Here is an 18,983-nt window from a genome sequence, read left to right as displayed (position 1 = left end):
GCCCAGGCCCAGAGTTCAGGCCCCACGACCGGACCCCCCCTCAATAAAAAAAAGAATAAATATACTACTGGGCTAGTCTGTTACTTTGTATCCTCTGTCACATACCTGAAATTATTTGTGATTTTTAATTGTTTTTTTCCCCCTTGGTGGTACTGAGGGTTAACTCAAAGCCTTGCTCTTGTTAGTCAAAAGCACTGACTTCACTTTAGTACTTCAACCACACCTCCCACCCTTTTTGCTTTAAGTATTTTGTTGTTGTTGGTCATGGGGCCTGAACTCTGGGCCTGGGTGCTGTCCCTCAGCTCTTCAGCTCAAGGCTAGTGCTCTACCTCTTGAGCCACAGTGCCACTTCTGGTTTATTCTGCTTATGTTGTGCTGAGGAATTGAACCAGGGCCCCACGCAAGCAAGGCAAGCACTCTACCACCGAGCCACCTTCCCAGCCCCTGCTTTAGGTATTTTTGAAGACAGGATCTTTTATTTTTGCCTGGATCACTCTGTACCATTGTCCTCCTATATGCTTCTCTCATGGCTGGGATGATAAACACACACCACTCAGGTATTAGTTGAGATGAAGGGGGTTTCATTAACTTTTTGCCCTGAGCTGACCTTGATCTTATTGTCTGCCTCCTGAGTAAGTGGGATTTACAGGTATAAATCACCTTGCCCAACTATCTTGTCAGCTTAATTAGACTGAGAGATGCTGAGGAAATTAATAAAGCAATGGGGCCAGCCACCCATGATCTGCAATCTCAGAGCCAAAATTAATTCTACCTCCCTTAAGTTGTTTTCTCAAGTACTCAGAACAATAGTCTGACTAAAATTATTTTGCCAAAATGTCTTAGTTCAATATTTAAAATTCTTTTCAGTGACTTAACTGCTGCGAATTTATTGCAGACTTTTGAATCAGCCGTGCAAGAGAATGTCAGCATTAATGGGCAAGCGTGGCAGGAGACTTCAGATCATTGTCTTGTAGGTATGTGGCTAACCTATCATTAACTTCTGAGTTATTTCTTACAGCTAGTTTTATTTTGAATACTCTTTTAAAATCTGTTGGTATCACTGAAAATATTAGAGGAGTAAAAAGGAAACAAAAATAGACTTGAAATTATAATGTGAATAAGACACAGTAAATATTTTGCTCTGTCAAATATAATACCTGATATTTTAAACAAGACTTTAATCTGATTAATCTTCAAAGTTACCTTTGTTAAAACGTTATTGGAAAACACTCTAGAATTCTCCCCTGATGAAGAAACAGGCCAGAGAATTCCTGTAATTCTATAAAGCCAGTTAGATTTTCTATCACTGATTCTTAGAATGGGTAGTGACATATTTTTAGAAATGTAAAATTAAACCATAAGCACCATCTAAGGATGAAGTCATGTATTTGTAGACACCATCTTAAAAAGATAATATTTTACCCAAAAAAGCTCAGGGATAGCACCCAGGCCCCAATTTCAAACCCTAGAACCAACATATATACACACACATTATTGGTCTAAAGCAGACTCGATTATACCCTAAATAGTACTGTTAACATAGCTAAAGAAATCAAGCTTGAATAGAAAGTAAATCAATATAGGAAGAAGACAGTTTAGTAAATCATTGTGAGGAGAGGCAGAGTTCCCAGAGTGTCCAGAAGAGGGCTACCTTGACAAGAGCATCAGTGGGCACTGGCATGGCTTGCTGTCACTGCTTTATGTTCACATTATCCTTCTTACCCATGAATTAGTTCCAAGCCTGCCAAACCAACCCTCTGTGGCTAGGATTTTTCCTTCTCAACAATAAGATAATACTGTACCCAGAAAACTTTACTGTTCAGTCTTTGGGATCAAGATACTTGTCTTTTCAAATCATACAAATTGACTTTTTGGTTTAAATATTAAAAGGATAAAAATAACGTCAGTATTGCTAAATATTAACAAAATAATTGCCAATTAATAAGGGAGAAAAAGTTTATAGAATCAGCTAGGAGTACTTTCAGACTATATAGCTTTTCATTGTATCATTATCTGGTTCTTATTCCATAGTTACTTTGTAATTACTTTGTAATTGCTTTTTTTGTTTGGTCCTGTACTGCCTATTGGAATGTGGTTTATCACTTTGTAGATCTAATAGATCAGTAACCCAGGGAAGGAGTGGCTGTCCTTTCCCCACTGTGAGAAGAGATAATGAAGAATACTATACTAGATTTCTTACCCTCTTCCATGGGTAACTGTTAAATGCCAGGCCAAATGCTGGGAAATAGGTGAAAAGATCTTTTACCACTTAGGAACTTGTTTTATTCCCTCCCTCCCTCCCTCCCTCCCTCCCTCCCTCCCTCCCTTCCTCCCTTCCTTCCTTATTGAACACAGGGCCTGTGTACTGTCCTAGGTTTTGCTCAAGGCTAGCAGCCTATCACTTAAGCCATAACTCTACTTCTGGCTTTTTGATAGCTAATTGGACTTTTCTGCCCAGGATGGCTCTGAACTGTGATCCTCAGATCTCATCTTCTGGAGTAGCTAGGATTAACAATTGTGAGTCACTGGTGCCTAGCTTACTGCTTTTTAAAGTCTTAAATCTCCAAGGAATATGTTTCATGGTTCTGTGTCGTGATACCTCTATTATATTAATAAATTGTCATTATCTGTTTCTTAGGATCATATTATACTCATTTATATTTGTCTAATGTAGGCCTGACTTCCCATAGATGAATAGATTGATTAATGAACAAATGAGTAAATAACCAAAGTTCAGTCATTTCTTAATCTGATGATGTTTCTTTATTTTTAATATTTAGTTTGTATCTGTCACATTTCATACTAATACAATGAATATCAAGTAATATTTTAGATTTCTTTTTCTGAACTAGATTCTGACATCAAAATACTTGAAGATCAATTTGATGAAATTATAGTAGATATTGCAACTAAACGCAAGCAGTATCCCAGAAAGATCCTTGAATGTGTCATCAAAACCTTGAAAGCACAGCATGAAATTTTGGTAAGATAATCTACCTTTAAGTTTTTATGTTTATTTTTACCACAGTAAAGAAGTAAAATAAGAGCCATTTCTATTTAGATAATATATTGTCTTTTCCTGACTTTTTCTTGTTCTGAACTATAGTTTTTACTGAACACAGCTTTTAGTAAAATTAGAATTGAAGATGGAATGCTGATGATAACCAGGAAAAGAAAGGAAATTTATTTTTCACTCCTTTCTTTCTAGTTGCCATTTGTGTTTGACATATTATTTGTATATGTTTATGTGTTTTGGCAGACCCATTAGTGAAATAGATGGAAAAACTTGTTTGATCTACCTACCCATTCATAATACTGAAATTTGCCTTATAAATAGTATATAATTTGTTTGGCTTTAAAAACCATAACTGTGAGTTACAACAAGAAGTTAGCTCCTTTGGGTGGGCTTTTTTTTTTTATTGTGAAAATACTGTACAGAGGGGTTACAATTACATGGGCAAGATAATGAGTACATTTCTTATCAAGCATTGTAACCTCCTCTTTTTTTTCCCCTTCTCATTGGGTAGGCTTTTTGACAGTGTCATCGGCTTGTTTCTTACAATTATTGTAGATAATCAGAGACCAACCCTGCCATACTTTTGTCTTTTTAGACTTATTAGGACTACAGTCGATCACAAAATAAGCAAGTTTACAAGGAAATTAGACCTAAGTCTTCCTTGGATATGATGTGGAGAAGATTTCCTAGGACTGGCATTGCCCCCAGAGTAAGAACTACATGCAGAGCTGGGAAGGTGGCTCAGTGGTAAAGCGCTTGCCTTGCATGCCTGAGGCCCTGGGTTCGATTCCTCAGCACCATATAAGCAAAAAGAAAAAAGCTGGAAGTGGCGCTGTGGCTCAAGTGGTAGAGTGCTAGCCTTGAGCTGAAAAGCTGAGGGACAGTGCCCAGGCCCAGAGTTCAGGCCCTGCCTCTCCCCCTCACCCCCCCCCCCCAAAAAAAAAGAACTACATGCAGCTTTTAAATTATGCTATACTGCTTGTCTTTAGGTTTTTTAATTAGCATATTCGGACATATAAATCTTCCAGTTACTTCCTTTTTGGGAACTTAAGGCATTAACGTCAAGACTTTATACTTTGTCTAAGATAGTACAGTTACTGTTCTATGAAAAAATTAATAAGCAGAATAGTTCTTTTTTTTCATTAGTATTTAATCCTTTGAAAAACTCCCTCTTCCCACCACTTAAATTTTCTTCAGGGAAAACATTCCAAGTGTAATTGTTTCTACTGTTTCTCTCTTCCCAGACCCCCTCAAAACTCTAAAACCTAGAAATCAGTATTACATAAAAGAAAGCTATAGCCCTAGCTGTGTTAACCACACTACCCACTACCACTGTGCTAGTTTAAAGAAGTGAGAGAAAATGGGTAGAATGAGAATATTGAAGCACTTTCTTTTCTTTCTTTAACCTTTTTGATACCTGTTGGTTTCGGGGAAGAGAAAGGAGGAACATTTTCCTCTTTTTGCCTAAATGGGAGAAATATACCAGTAATTCTACCATAGTTGCCATGTGTCAAACGATGTGTAGAGTTTAATATGCTGATATATAGCCTCAACACTTTTTAGAACAGTTTCTGTAGAAATATGAATTTTGAGTTCCTAATACTTGTCTTAAATGAACTTTTTGTGGGGTGGGGCAGTAGTAGGGTTTGAACTCAGGCCTTGGCTCTTGCCAGGCAGGGACTCTACCATGCCCCCAATCCATTTTACCTTCGTTATTTTTTAATGTGATCTAATGTTTATGCCTAAACTGAACTGGACCACAGTCTCCCTATTTTGCTTCCTGTATATTTGGGATGACAGACCCTCATCACCACTCTAACTTTTTATTTGTTGAAATGAGAGTCTTATGAACTTTTTGCATAGGCTAGTCTTAAACTGCAACTTTCCTGCAGTTAACTACAATTTTAGCTGCAGAGTATCTAGGATTACAGGTGGGAGCCATAGTGCCTGCCCCTCAATGAACTTTTGAGACAGTCCACTCATAATTTGGGGACTATCTTATACTTTAAACATAAAATTCCATCATCCTACCTTTAATGTGCTTGATTGTTTTTTCTGGTTATAATTTCTTTTTTTTTTTTTTTTTGGGTCCGGTCGTGGGGCCTGAACTCTGGGCCTGGGCGCTGTCCTTCAGCTCTTCAGCTCAAGGCTAGCGCTCTACCACTTGAGCCACAGCGCCACTTCCGGCTTTTTTCTTTTTGCTTATGTGGTGCTGAGGAATCGAACCCAGGGCCTCGAGCATGCAAGGCAAGCGCTCTTCAGCTCAAGGCTAGCGCTCTACCACTTGAGCCACAGCGCCACTTCCGGCTTTTTCTTTTTGCTTATGTGGTGCTGAGGAATTGAACCCAGGGCCTCGAGCATGCAAGGCAAGCGCTCTACCACTGAGCCACCTTTCCAGCCCTCTGGTTATAATTTCTATGGTGCTATTTCTTAGCGTATTCAGTAGGTGGCAGTACTATTAAAGCTATAATTCAGACTTTCTGGTCTTAACTCCTCTTTCCTTTCCCACAGATTTCAGAATCTAAGAACAAATTTTCCCCAAAGAATTGTACTGTTGAAGGGGCTGGGAAGGTGGCTCAGTGGTAGAGCGCTTGCCTTGCATGCCTGAGGCCCTGGGTTCGATTCCTCAGCACCACATAAGCAAAAAGAAAAAAGTCGGAAGTGGCTCTGTGGCTCAAGTGGTAGAGCGCTAGCCTTGAACTGAAAAGCTGAGGGACAGCGCCCAGGCCCAGAGTTCAGGCCCATAACCGGACCAAAAAAAAAAAAAGAATAGTACTGTTAGTTATAGAGTATGTTTTCCAACACTAGCCAAAAGAAGAGCTTATGAAGCACTAAATGATTACATTAAATCTGTTTTAATTTATATTATATTTAGAAACAGTTTCAACCTGTTGTACAACCTTTGGACCTGAAATATGAGCCTGACCCAGGTAAGTTATTATTTAGTATAGTAAAAATGAAGTACCAGTTTGTGATATTTATGAGTTCTTGACATTCTTCTGAAGGAATAGCATCATGGGTTATCTTTCCTTTCATGCTTCAGCTTCCTGCTGGTGATTCATGGTTAGCTCTTTGTTTAGAATTCTGAGAACTTGTTCTAAATCTACTGACAGAATCTCTAGGGTTTGGCCTTAAGAATCTGAACTTCACCCATCTCTAGCTTTTATTATAGTTCTCCTTTATTCTCTGCCATTTTACTGTCCTGTGCATTACAGGAAAAGTTATACTATTAAAGTATTTGCTCATACATTTCTTCCCAATGCAATCAATTACCTTACCAGTTTTTCCTGTTCACAAGGTAAAACACAATAAAAAAATGTAAACATACTAATTGTACCTTTGGATCCAGTTCTGTTTCCATTTAGATGCATTCTCTAAAACACAACAAGTAAAACTGATTTAAAGGTCAATCCCGCAACAATTGGCAAAGTCAAAAAATGTGGATTTTTTTTTCTTCTTTTTCTTTTATGCTAATACTGGGGCTTGAGCTCTGGGCTGGCTTTTTCATTCATGTGTTCTATACTTAAGTCACACCTTCATTTACAGCTCTTGGCTGGTTAGTTAGAGAGAGGAGTTTTGTAGATTTGTCTAGCCCAGGCTGGCTGCAAACCATGATTCTTAGGTAACAGCCTTCAGAGTAGTCAGGATTATAGGCACGTGCCACCAGAACCTGGCTGTGGGTTCTTTCTTTTCTTTTTTTGTTTTTCTTCTTTTCTGTTTCTGCCTCAGTGCTGTCACTGAGCGTCTTTTGTTTAAGGCTAATGCCCAACTGCTAGAGCCACAGCTCCACTTCTGGCTTTTCTGGTAGCTTATTGGAGGTAAAAATCTCACAGACTTTCCAGCCTGGGCTGACTTTGAGCCATGATCCTTAGGTCTCAGCCTCCTGAGTAACTAGGATTACAGGTATGAGCCACCACCAGTGTATGGCTTGGCTGTGAATATTTTAAAATGATTCTATCCTCACTAAAATGTTATTGAAACACTTGTTGGGTTTTTGCCTTTGGCATTCAAAAATACCATTTCTAAACTATTGAGGGTGGAGGAAGTACCCAGTTAAATCTTTTATTCACATGGAATATTTATACTTACGGCTTTAAAATACCTCATCCTTGTTGAATTCTGACCTTTTTCCCCCCTCAACTGCTTTTTAACATACCTCTTACCTCTCAGGTCTCCTAAGTCAGTGGGATAAACTGAGGTGGGGAGGGAGGTACACCTGACAGTGAAGTTGGTTGAAATCATACTCCCCATTGTGTTTGACTTTAAAAATTAACCTCAGACCTAATGATTAATCCGTTACCATGGTCCATCAAAAAGGGTGTTTTCAAAAATGAAGTTGTTAACATGTTTGTTTTGGTTTTGAACAATGTAAAAATGGTGATTGAAGTTTGTTCAAGTTTTTGTTTTTTGCCAGTCGTGGGGCCTGAACTCTGGGCCTGGGCACTGTCCCTGAGCTCTTCAGCTCAAGGCTAGCTCTCTACCACTTGAGCCACAGCACCACTTCTGGCTTTTTTTTTCCCTGCTTATATGATGCTGAGGAATCAAATCCAGGGCCTCATGGATTCAAGGCAAGCACTCCACCACTGAGCCACCTTCCCAGCCCCGTTTTTGTTTTTTTTAAATTGGTCATGGGGCCTGAACTCGGCCTGGGTGCTGTCCTTTAGCTCTTCAGTTCAAGGCTAGTGCCCTACCACTTGAGCCACAGTACCACTTCCAGCTTTTTCTGCTTATGTGGTACTGAGGAATCGAACCCAGGGCCTCATTAATGCAAGGCAAGTACTCTACCACTGAGCCACTTTCCCAGCCTCTATACTCAAGTATTTTAGTTAGTTAGTTTTACTATAAAGAAAGAGGCCATAAGCAAGGAAATAAACACACATGCTTGAAATTAAATCGTAACAAGTACAACTAAAAAATATGCAGGTATTATGATAAAGAGCTAAAGAAAGCAGTGCATTTTTGAAAACCAAAGCGCTCTCTAGACTGTCAGCTTTCACAGACATTTGTTATTAACTAATCTCTCAATAACTGAAAGAAAGAACTTGTAGTAAGATTGCCTATGCAAGTTTTTATATCCTACAGAAAAAAATTCTGTAGGACCTAAAATAGCAAAAATTTCTGTAGGACCTTAAAGGTCTACATAAGCTGCATAGAAAACCTTTGTGGGAATTTACTGAAATAAATGTCAATGAATGTCTGCTCTCTTCTAGCACTGATCTTAAAGTGGAGGCTATAAGAGTGAAGGCTTGGCTAAAACTTACATTCTACTGGGAAGAGAAAAATAATAGATACAGAAATTACCAGTGACTTCAGTGTTGGGACAATGCTCTTAGAAATGCTTTGTGAGGTAGTAATAGAAAGGAATTTATCCAGCTGCAGTCTAGAGGAAGAATTCTCTTACACAGGGGGAGAATGTGAACAGTGTTCTATTAGTCAGCAGTGAGTTTGAGTGTTCATGGAACAAAGACCACTTAGATATGATGGAAAGAATGGAGGAAAAAAGCATTATGAGACAAAATCAGTTTTCTGGCCAGGGCCAGTTAGCATGAGATGGGCCAGGAGTTTGATAGAAAGTGCTGTACAAGACCACTGAAGGAGGTGGTGAAGCGCTTATGAGAATGGGCACAGCGCAGGTGGCTGCAGTAGACCTTAAAAGGAAAATAAAAAGGGATTGTTTCCATTTTCACCAGGAATGCTTTTTCCTAGTGGTGATTCTATTCATGACTTCAGTTACCTCTTTGGGAACCAGTAGAAGCCACATGTCCCATGTTGTGCATGCTTGCTTGTCCACGCTCATAAAATACATTGGAAGTAGAAAGGAAGCACTTCGTTCATGTATTTTTGCTGAATTTCTGAATTTGTGCAGGCTTTGGAAGTTCATGTTGCCTAGTTTAGTCATTGCAATGACCTGAAAGCAAAACTAGGCTGATTACTCAAGTTTTCATTTCCACTTTTTCCTTCCCCTGTGTTTTAGAAAGCAAGTGACTAGGGAAGGCAGTGTTCTCAAGAGTACCTAACTTCCACATTTTTAAAGGCAATTTTTTTTTAAATCTCCTTACAGCAATCTATTAATTAGCTTTCTGCCAATAAAATGTAATTCTCATTTGTCTTTTGTAATCTTTTGTAATCCTGTTAGTATGCTGAATAATTACATATTGTCTTTTGTTTAGAAGTCCTTGAAATTAACTGAGGAGATTCGTTTCCCCCTTTGTTCTCCACTAAACATGTAGTAATGGCAAGGCGCTGTATTGTTTCTGCAGTAGACAATGATATTTCTAGTTCTTTGCTGACCTACAAGCCGAGGACTTTCAGGCAGTTCCTCTTCTTTCCTAATACTTCTGTGTTGTCCAAGCCACTGCTCCATCATCTGCAGGTAGCCACCCACTTACAAGTTACGCTGAAGGCCTATTTAACCTGCAGTATAAATGAGATACCAAGTATTTATGATGTAAATATGAAGAAGATCACATGCCATGTTCACTCTGGATTCTAGCAGATATGAGTTGTAATTCTAGTCAATTAAAGATTCAGTGCTCAGCTTCTGTTTATAAAAGGAAGCTGAGCTTGTGCTAGTGGCTCACACCAGTAATCATAGCTATTCAGGAGGCTGAGATCTAAGGATCATGGTTTGAAGTCAGCCTAAGCAGGAAAGTTCAGGAGACTCTTTATCTCCAATTAATGACCAAAGAAAGCTGGACGTGGAGCTAAGGCACAAGTGGTAGAGCACTAGCCTTGAGCAGAAGAGCTCAAGGACAGCGCCCAGGCCCAAAGTTCAGGCCCCACAACCAGCAAAAATAAATAAACAAATAATTTGAGAAGTGTGTGAGATTGACTGGGAATGGTGTCGTACTCCAAAGTACTGTAAGAGTGGGTTATGGTTATCAGTGAACAACTACAGAAAGCACTCATGCTGTCTTATTTTTCCTTGCTGGACTCTTGCCTTTTATAGCCAAGTTTTTCAAAGGACTTCATCTATACTCCACCAGCCTCACTTTTAATATCTCAGACATTCTTGTAAAAAAAAATCAAATGTTCAGTACTTAGATAATTATGGCCATGTAAATCTTTTTCAATCAGCCAGATTTTCTTTTTTAATTTAATTTTATTGTTAAGGTGATGTACAAAGGGGTTGCAGTTACATGTGTAAGGAAGTGAATAAATTTCTTGTTGAATTTGTTACCCTTTCCATCATTTTTCTCAGGTTTTATTTTCTGTCCTGAGCAGCTTCCTATCCCTTTCTGGAATGATGATTATTTTATTTTTCTGTTTGCTTAGTGGTCTTTGAGTCTGTCACTGGTTCTTTCCCAAACACTTCACCAGAACTCAGTGTGGTATAAACACTTCACATTATCCATCAAACCCATTTTTAGACCCTTTTCTTTTTCTTGGAGATAAACCTCGGGGACCCTTCCGTCTTCTATTTCAGTCTGTACTGGCTGCTCCCTGGGCTGGCTGAAAAGCTTTCATCCTGTCTGCTCCTTTCATCGTTATCCTGGGAATTTCCTTTATTTCTCTCCTGGTTTAGGTCATGTTTCCTGGTTCCTGTTTTCTTGATTTATTCCCTTGTTTTGATACAGCACATCCTCTGCCACCCTCCTAACCCCTTCTCTTTCTCTAGCCCATTTGGCACTGACTCCTATTTCAATTCTCTTATGCCCATGATTTTCCTTTCCTTCACTTCCCTCACCTTACTTGTGTGCCTTCATAGTTACCGCTATCATACCTTGTTCCCTCATAACACTCAGAGCACCTGCCTTTAGAGTCAGACACTGTATTCAGTGCTAAGAGAATGAAGTACTTGTTCCCAAACCATGTCAATACCAAGCTTCTCACTGGAGTTGGTAGTGCCCCCTAGTGGCCATTTTGAGAAAGTTGAAGGACATTTTTTGGGTAGGGAAGGTGCTTAGGCCAGGGAAACTAAATGTCTTATATGCCTGGTGTAGTTTTAGAATGTCCCACCAGACATTCAGGTGTGAAACATCTCTTTTTGACTATCTAATTCTAGGCTCTGATTCCATTTTACAATCAAGCCCAAATTACTCTTGGCACTTTTTACATTATCATTACTTGAACAACAGATGGGAAACAGTTATTCATCAGTATGAGTTTAAATACCTAAGGAAAAAAAGGAATATGAAGCATTTTATATTAGTCACTGATAGCATTTGGTCTAATATCTTAGTGAAAGAATTCACAAACCAGTTACTATAGTTATCAGTGCTATTAATAAAAACATTAAACAGCTGGATGCCCGTGGCTCACTATCTGCAGCACTAACTACTCAGGAGGCTGAAATCCAGAGAATCATGGTTCAAAACCTGGGCAGAAAAGATGGAGATGTGTCTCAGGTGGAAGAGTGTCAGCCTACCAAGTGTGAGACTCGGTTCAAATCCCAGTGTTGCAAAAATAAATCAATAAATAAAACTAAAGCAAATCCCATTGGAGATAGATAATTTTGTATATCACGAAACAAGACTATGGCTTACTGCATACATAAAAGTAAGATAACTTTTCGTAATTTTTTTCTTGTTAGTGGCATTGCAGTTTCATCTCAGGTCTTTGTATTTGCTGTACGGGCAGTCTACCACTTAAGCCATAGCCTCAGTTCTTTTTGCTTTCATTATAGTCTTGTTCCCTCCCTACCCCCCAGGCCTGCCTGCAGTCCTCCAACCTGTGGTTCTCAGCTATCTGCAATGACAGGTGCACATCACTCTACTCAGCTTTTTATTCATTGAGATGCAGTCTTGTGAATTTTTTGGTTTGGATTGACCTCAATACATGATACTCCCAATCTCAACCTCCCAAGTAGCTATAGAAAATATAAGATTTTGTTCATTGTTTTGTGTGTTTCTGTGTTTAGGTTATAAAACATACAGAGCATAGCTTGTTGGGTCTTATCCACAAATATATGTGTATGTAACTGCCACCTGTTTCTAGATAAGGAGTAACTGCACAGAATAAGCATATTTTAGAGTATGTTTATTTAAGTGTATTTTCAAAGCATATGCCCAAATGTTCTTATGTATACAATAAATATGATTCAGAATATCCAAAAAAATCTAGAAACATAAGGAAAATAGTATCTTTATTGTAATTTTTTTCTAGATTAACTATTGGACTCCTTTCCTTACACGTAGAAGGCTTTTCCTTAAAAGGAAGTAAAAGAGAGGAAAAGGGGGTGGGGCTCCACTATCCTTTTTAAGAGTACACCCCAGTAACGTGTGAAGACCTCTCAGTAGCACCATCCTGACTAATATTAACGCATCCTGCTGTTCTTCAGCTGAACGTTCTATGTATGTTCACTAGTTGTTTTGTAAATTTTATTTATGTCTTCTGTTTCCTTATTGATGTTCTATCCAGTTGTCACACTTCCCAGTTGTTATTGAATAATTTCTTTTATCTTACCAACTTTTGTGTCATGTATTTTGGGGTTGTGTTCCATTTTGATATCAATTTTCTATATGTATTACAACTTTTTTGCATTTTGTATTAAACTTCTCAGTTCCTTCAGTACTCTTTTGTTTTAATTGATCTTTTTGTAATATACAGTTTTGATTTTCTTAACTTTTTAATTTTTTTGGTCAGTCATGAGGCTTGAACTCAGGGCCTAGGCACTGTCCCAGATCTCTTTCACTCAAGGCTAGCATTGTACCACTTTGAACCACAATTCCATGTCTAGCTTTTTAGTGGTTCTTATGTGGTGCTGAGGAATCGAACCCACGGCCTCAAGCATGCAAGACAAGCGCTCTACCACTGAGCCACCTTCCCAGCCCCACACATTTTCTTTATAGTGTTTTGTTAGGGTCCCTAGAGATTGCAGTTTTATCTTAAATCTAAAATAGTGTGGCTTGAAGTCAATTTAAGTTTCAATACTGCATAGAAACATTCTGTCCCTTGCCTTTTAATGTTGTTGTCTTTAGACATTGCATACACATTAATATAGATTTATAGTTACTGCTCAATTAGTTTTTTTTAAATCATGTAGATAATAAAGAGGAGTTACAAACTGAAATTACAGTATGCTGGATTTTATATTTTTCTATGTGATTACTTCTGGTCGTGGTATTCTCTTCACCTATGTCATATCTTATGTCATTCTAGAAGAGTGTTGTAATATCTTTATATTATAACTCTAGCTCTTTGCTGGAGATCTCCCCTCCCTTGCAGGCTTTTCTCCCAAATAAACTCGTGCTAGCATTAGCCATCTCCACACCTAGTTTTGGTGCCTTTTTGGATCTAACATCTACTAACAACCTCGCAACTTTGTGTGTCTGGGGAGGTTTTAATTTCAACTTCATTTTTGAAGAATATTTTTGCTTGACATCAGTTCTTGGTAGGCATGTTTTTTTAATCTTTCAGCACTTTTAACTGCTATCATCCCTCTGCCTTCTGTGCAGATGTTGGCCAGATGCTGGCTGTTAATGTTACTGAGAATCCCTTGTATGTTCAAAGTCACCTCACACTGCTTTCAAGATTCTGGTCAAATGCTGGTGGCCCACACCTATAATCCTAGCTACTCAGGATTGTAATTGGAAGCCAGCCCAGATAGGAACATCCATGAGACTTTTAGCCCTAATAAATTACTAAAAATCCAGAATTGGAAATGTGACTCAAATGATAGAGCACTAGCTTTCAGCAAAAGAAGCTCAGGGACAGCACCCAGGTCCAGAGTTCAAGCCCCAGGACTGGCACCCAAAAAAAAAAAAAAAGATTCTGTCTGGAACTGTCTAATTTGAATGCACTATGTCTTGATGTAACCTATTTCTCTCTTTTTTGGCAGTACTAGAATTTGCATAGATTAATGTGTTTGATCAAATTTAGTGAAGTAGTGGCTATTTTTTAAATTATTCTGTTCCCTTCTCCTCCTCTAAGACACCCATTATATGTAAGTTGGTGTGTCTGATGGTGTCTTCTCATAGCCTGTATTTATTTTTTCTTTCTTTTTCTTTCTGTTCCTCAGATTAGATAATTCATTTTTCCTGTTTTTATGTTCATAGATTGTTTGTTTTTCTTCTCTTTGCTCAAATCTACTATTGAATCCCTCTAGTGAATTTTCTTATGTTGCTTTACTTTTCACTTCTAGAATTTTTATTTGGCTCCTATCTGTAATATCTATCTCATTGACATTCTCTATTTGGTGAGAGTGCATTCTCCCATTTTCCTTTAGGTTTTTGTTCATGGTTTCTTTTAGTTATTTGAGGACATTTAAGAGTTGATTGAATTTGTATGGCAAACCCAATATTTGACCCAAAATGTGGACTTCCTCAGTGATAAGATTGTTTCTTTCACTTTTTCCCTTGTGAATGTCCCATACTTTCTTAGGTTTTTGTATTACTTATAGTTCTTTATTGAAAACTAGACTTTTCATTTATGTCTGTGATGCTGGGGATTGAACTTTGAGCCTAGTGCATATGGCAAATATTTTATCACTGAGATATACTCCTAGACTCTGTGTGTGTGTGTTTTCAGAATACAAATATATATTGTTAAAATTTTTGATAAGATGGGGGATGTTTTAAATAATTTTAATTATAATTATTAGAAAATACATAACCACAGTTTTCTAGAAAATTATCCATTGAATACACAGTTTTGTTATAGAGTAGCCCAGAACATATATAACAAAGAATAGGAGAAAATAAAGTTCACTAAAACTTGGACAAGCAACAGAGAAGGAAAACATCAAGGAAGTAAAGAAATAGATTACCATTATTACTGGCAACCTAGTCCAAATTTTCCCCCAAAAGTTATATTGAGTTACGGTCTTCATAGAGTGTGAGTGTACATTCTAAGTCAAAAAATGCTTTTCTTTTATAAAATTCATAATAATTTAGAAATTAAGTAGTACTTTGTATTTATTTTAAAATATGATGAAGCCAGACATGGTGGCTCATGCCTGTAATCCCAGGTAAATTGGAGGTAGAGATCAGGAGAATCATGATTTGAGACCAACCCAAGAAAAACATTAGTGAAACTATCTCAATAAAGAAACTAGATGTGTTGGTGTATGGCTACCCAGCTATGTGGGAGGTATAGGAAGAATCAGAGTCTGAGACTGGCTCTGGATAAAAAAGCAAAACTCAGTGGAGTGGTGGGGAAACGTGGGGTTAGGAGCATGGCTCATCAGGAGAGTACCTGCCTAAGTTCAAACCTACCATCGCCCAACCACTCCTCCCCCAAAAATAAAAAACCCAAGACCTCAAGCCCCATAAAACTAAAGTGAGGGCTGGGATGGTGGCTCAGTGGTAAGAGTGCCTGCTGTGTGTGCATGAGGCCCTGGGTTCGATTCCTCAGCACCACATAAGCAGAAAAAGCCAGAAGTGGCGCTGTGGCTCAAGTGGTAGAGTGCTAGCCTTGAGCTGAAGAGTTGAGGGACAGCGCCCAGGCCGAGAGTTCAAGCCCCACGACCAGCAAAAAGACAAAACAAAACCTAAAGTGAATAATCCTGGAAAATTGCTTGTGTCCAGGTAGCATGTATACAACTGCCTTTTATAATTGGCTATTGGATTTTTAAAAAGCCTAAAATACTGTTCATTGGTTTCTTTGCAGCTTCCTGTATGGGAAATCTGAAATGCAGAGGAGAAAGTATAGCCAAGGACATCAGTAGAGTCATGAAGGTAAAAGCTGTGTGCTAAAGTATAAAATGAAAAACTGGGGTTAAGTACTTGCCTTCAATAGCAAAGTGTTTCTGTAACAATTATAGGAAGTTAGGAGTCTTTGAAGTAGACCATTCGGGAGTTTATTGAACAACAGCAACATTCCGAGTACCATTTACCACATACCTGTTATGTGCCAGGCATTCTTAAAAAGATTTGGTTGTTGTTTTGAATTCTTAGTGTTAGCAGTTGATCAGTTTTGGATAATCACACTGACATATATTGAACTTTGGTGTGAATCAGGCCCCATCTAACTACTTCACATTTATTTATTTATTTATTTTGTCTTTTCTTTTTTGGTACTGGGAATCGAACAGGACGTTGCACTTGCTAGGCAAGCGCTTTGCCACTGAGCTACATCCCAGCCCCTACTTCACATTTATTGCCTAACTTATTCCTTACCCTAACCCTGAGAGAGAGACTGTTGCCCCATTTTATAGATGAAGACCCTGAGGTGACCAGAGGCTAGATGTCCAGCTGGTGACAGCCAGCTTTGAAGGCCTGGGTGTCAGACCCTGGTGTCTGTGCTCCTTCCCCTTAGATGACATATTTCTGCAGCTGGAGAAGACTCCTATCATTGCAGTCAAGTTGTTTATATTTTGACATTTAGTTTACAGAAGCAGGAAAACATGGGGGTTTCTAGTGTATGAGAGTTATTGTAAACTCCTACTGGTGTTAAATTTTGGTAACATTCTTTCGTGGTTATTTTCTGATTATCATCTTCAACCATACCACTCACCATGCTTTTGATTCAGAATTGGGAAACTAGTGAGCCAGGCTCTCAGCCCCATTTTTGTAAATTAAGCTGCACTGGAATACCGCATGTTAATTCATGTACTTGGTATCTGTTGTTTCTGTCGTGCTATAGCAGCACAGTTAAGTTCTTCTTTCTTATTTTTTTTTTACTTGTTTATTTATTTACTGCCAGTCCTGGGGCTTAAACTCAGAGACTGGGCACTGTCCTTGAGCTTCTTTTGCTCAAGGCTAGCACTCTACCACTTGAGCCACAGTGCCACTTCCAGCTTTTTCTGTTTATGTGGTACTGAGGAATCGAACCCAGGGCTTCATGCATGCTAGGTAAGCACTCTACCACTAAGCCACATTCCCAGCCCCCCACCCTTTTTTGTTTTTTAAGACAAAGCCTCACGATGTTACCGACTCTGACCTCAAACTTGTGGTCCTCTTGCCTCAGCCTTTCAAGTAGCAGAGCTGACATGCATGTGCTGGTTTTGTGCTAAGGGTTTGAACTTGAGGACTCACGTTGCCAGGCAGGCTCTCTGCCACTTGAGGCATGTCTCAAACCTTTTTTCTTTTTTTTTTCTTTTTAACTTTTTAAGTTATTCTTTATGTAGGATCTCATGGTTTTCCCCAGGACCAGGCTCAGACTATGATTCTCCTACCTTCAGCCTCCTGCATTGCTGAGATTACAGGCATGAGCCACCACATCTAGCTTATTTCTTATGATGGGTCTCACTGTCTGTCTAGGCTGGCTTTGGACTGTGATCTTTCTGTTCTTAGCCTCCTGAATAGTTGAAATTACTCCTATTTATTATGGGAACAGAATGTTTTTCTGGTTTTAGCTTTTGGTTAAAATTCCTCAGCTTGCACTAATATTTCAAAGATATATTCATGACCCCCAAAAGCTAGGATTCAGGAAAAACTTTGGCCTAAGAATTGTAGTATTGTGTCCATCTCTGTATTTATGTGTTAGCCTGAGATTAAATGTTAGATTTTTTTTTTTAAGGCTTTGCCTGCATTAATTGAACAAGCAGATGGGTTTTCCCAAGTCTTAAAGATGCAGCCTGTTATTCAGCTCCAAAGGATCCACCAGGAAGTCTTCTCCAGTTGTCACAGGAAGCCAGATGCCAAGCTTGAAAGCCTCATATCACAAGTAGAAACCACACCAACAGAGACTGCTTCCAGGGGATCCTCTAATGTGGTACTTAAAAGAAAGCAAGCTCAAGACTGCCCACAGAGAAAATGGTATCCCCTAAAGCCTAAGAGAATTAATCTTGATACGTGACCATTCGTTTGTTGTGGGAGTTGAAAATAGGTGTTACTGACATTTCATTGCACATTCTCACCTAGAATAAATTCATTTAACAGAACAACAAATTCATTTATATAGTCACATTAACTGCTATTCTGGACACGATGCATATTTTAGCATTCCATTCGTAGTATTGCCATAAGGCCTAAAGTGGACTTAAATAATATGCACTTACTATCCTCAATTGCCAGCCACTCACTCTGGGCTGTCTTGCCCTATTCTGGAATTTCGTGAGCTACATGTTCTGTAGACTTCCTTGATGTACATCTTTCTTTAAGGCTGTGGTCTGCCTGGGCGTTCTCTTAAGTGCTTTAAACAAACATCAGTGCCACACAAGTACAGTTTGACTCCCTAATTGGCAGGTTACTATACTGGTTTTCTCTTTGTTATAGAATCACCTAATTTGGATTTCTGGAATTAATTTTAGAATTTTGTTATGTTAAGAAGACTATTGTTTGTGCAAGAATTATTTTTTAAAAATTGGTATGTAGTCATGTATTTTGCCCACACTTGTCCATGGAAATTTTAATATGACTTGGAACAAATGGTTTCTTTTTAGAATTCCTCATTTACTTCTAAATAGATCCTTTAAGTTCAATGTGTGTGTGTGTGTGTGTGTGTGTGTGTGTGTGTGTGTGTATTGATACATTGGCAAATTGTCATTTTTCAGCAAATTCAATTATACTGAAGTATTGCATACTTGAGGTTTGTATGTCAAAGATAAACCATCATTATAGCAAGTTATTTTGTACTGTTCTTCTAACATTTAATTTCAGTTTCTTAAAGCTTCTTATGTCTTACACTCTACAATGTAGACAGGGCATCTAACTTGCTGTTTCCCCCGAAGTGACTGATACCTCCATCCATTTTTAGAGGACTTCATTAATCATGACTGGGAAACCTATGATGTCTTCCTCATTGTATCCACATAATCACAATCAAGTATGTCTCAGTGAAGAAGATTCTATCATATAGCCACTTTATTCCATTCTTGCATTCTGTTTGATGTTACAGTTTGAAATCTGTAAATTTGTATGTATCAGTGTGGATTTTTTTTCATTAAAATAATGTGTAAGGACTGAAATATGATACTATTTATTTTATTTTTTTATTTTTTATTGTAAAGATACTATACAGAGGGTTACAGTTACATGAGTGAGGTAATGAGTACACTTCCTCTTGAACATTGTTAGCCCCTCCATTGTTTTCCCCCTACCATCCCCTCCCTCCTTCCCTTCCCTGAAGTTCTTTTTTTTTTTTT

General features: G+C 38.4%; 1 protein-coding gene across 1 annotated transcript in view; it reads left to right on the top strand.

The window, feature by feature from the left end:
• The window catches only part of Nsl1 (NSL1, MIS12 kinetochore complex component), a 23,472-nt gene extending 4,666 nt beyond the window's left edge, over positions 1-18,806 (top strand). Inside the window, exons 2-6 of the mRNA XM_013015386.1 lie at positions 896-974; positions 2,853-2,983; positions 5,892-5,946; positions 15,566-15,633; positions 17,417-18,806. Of these exons, the coding sequence (XP_012870840.1) occupies positions 896-974; positions 2,853-2,983; positions 5,892-5,946; positions 15,566-15,633; positions 17,417-17,695 (612 nt within the window). The 3' untranslated portion in view covers positions 17,696-18,806. The remainder of the gene's footprint in view (positions 1-895; positions 975-2,852; positions 2,984-5,891; positions 5,947-15,565; positions 15,634-17,416) is intronic.
• The last annotated feature ends 177 nt before the right edge of the window (positions 18,807-18,983 follow it).

The sequence above is a fragment of the Dipodomys ordii genome, unplaced genomic scaffold (genome assembly GCF_000151885.1).
Source record: "Dipodomys ordii isolate 6190 unplaced genomic scaffold, Dord_2.0 Scaffold26, whole genome shotgun sequence".
Classification (NCBI taxonomy): Eukaryota; Metazoa; Chordata; class Mammalia; order Rodentia; family Heteromyidae; genus Dipodomys; species Dipodomys ordii.
This window is presented reverse-complemented; position numbering and strand designations above follow the sequence as displayed.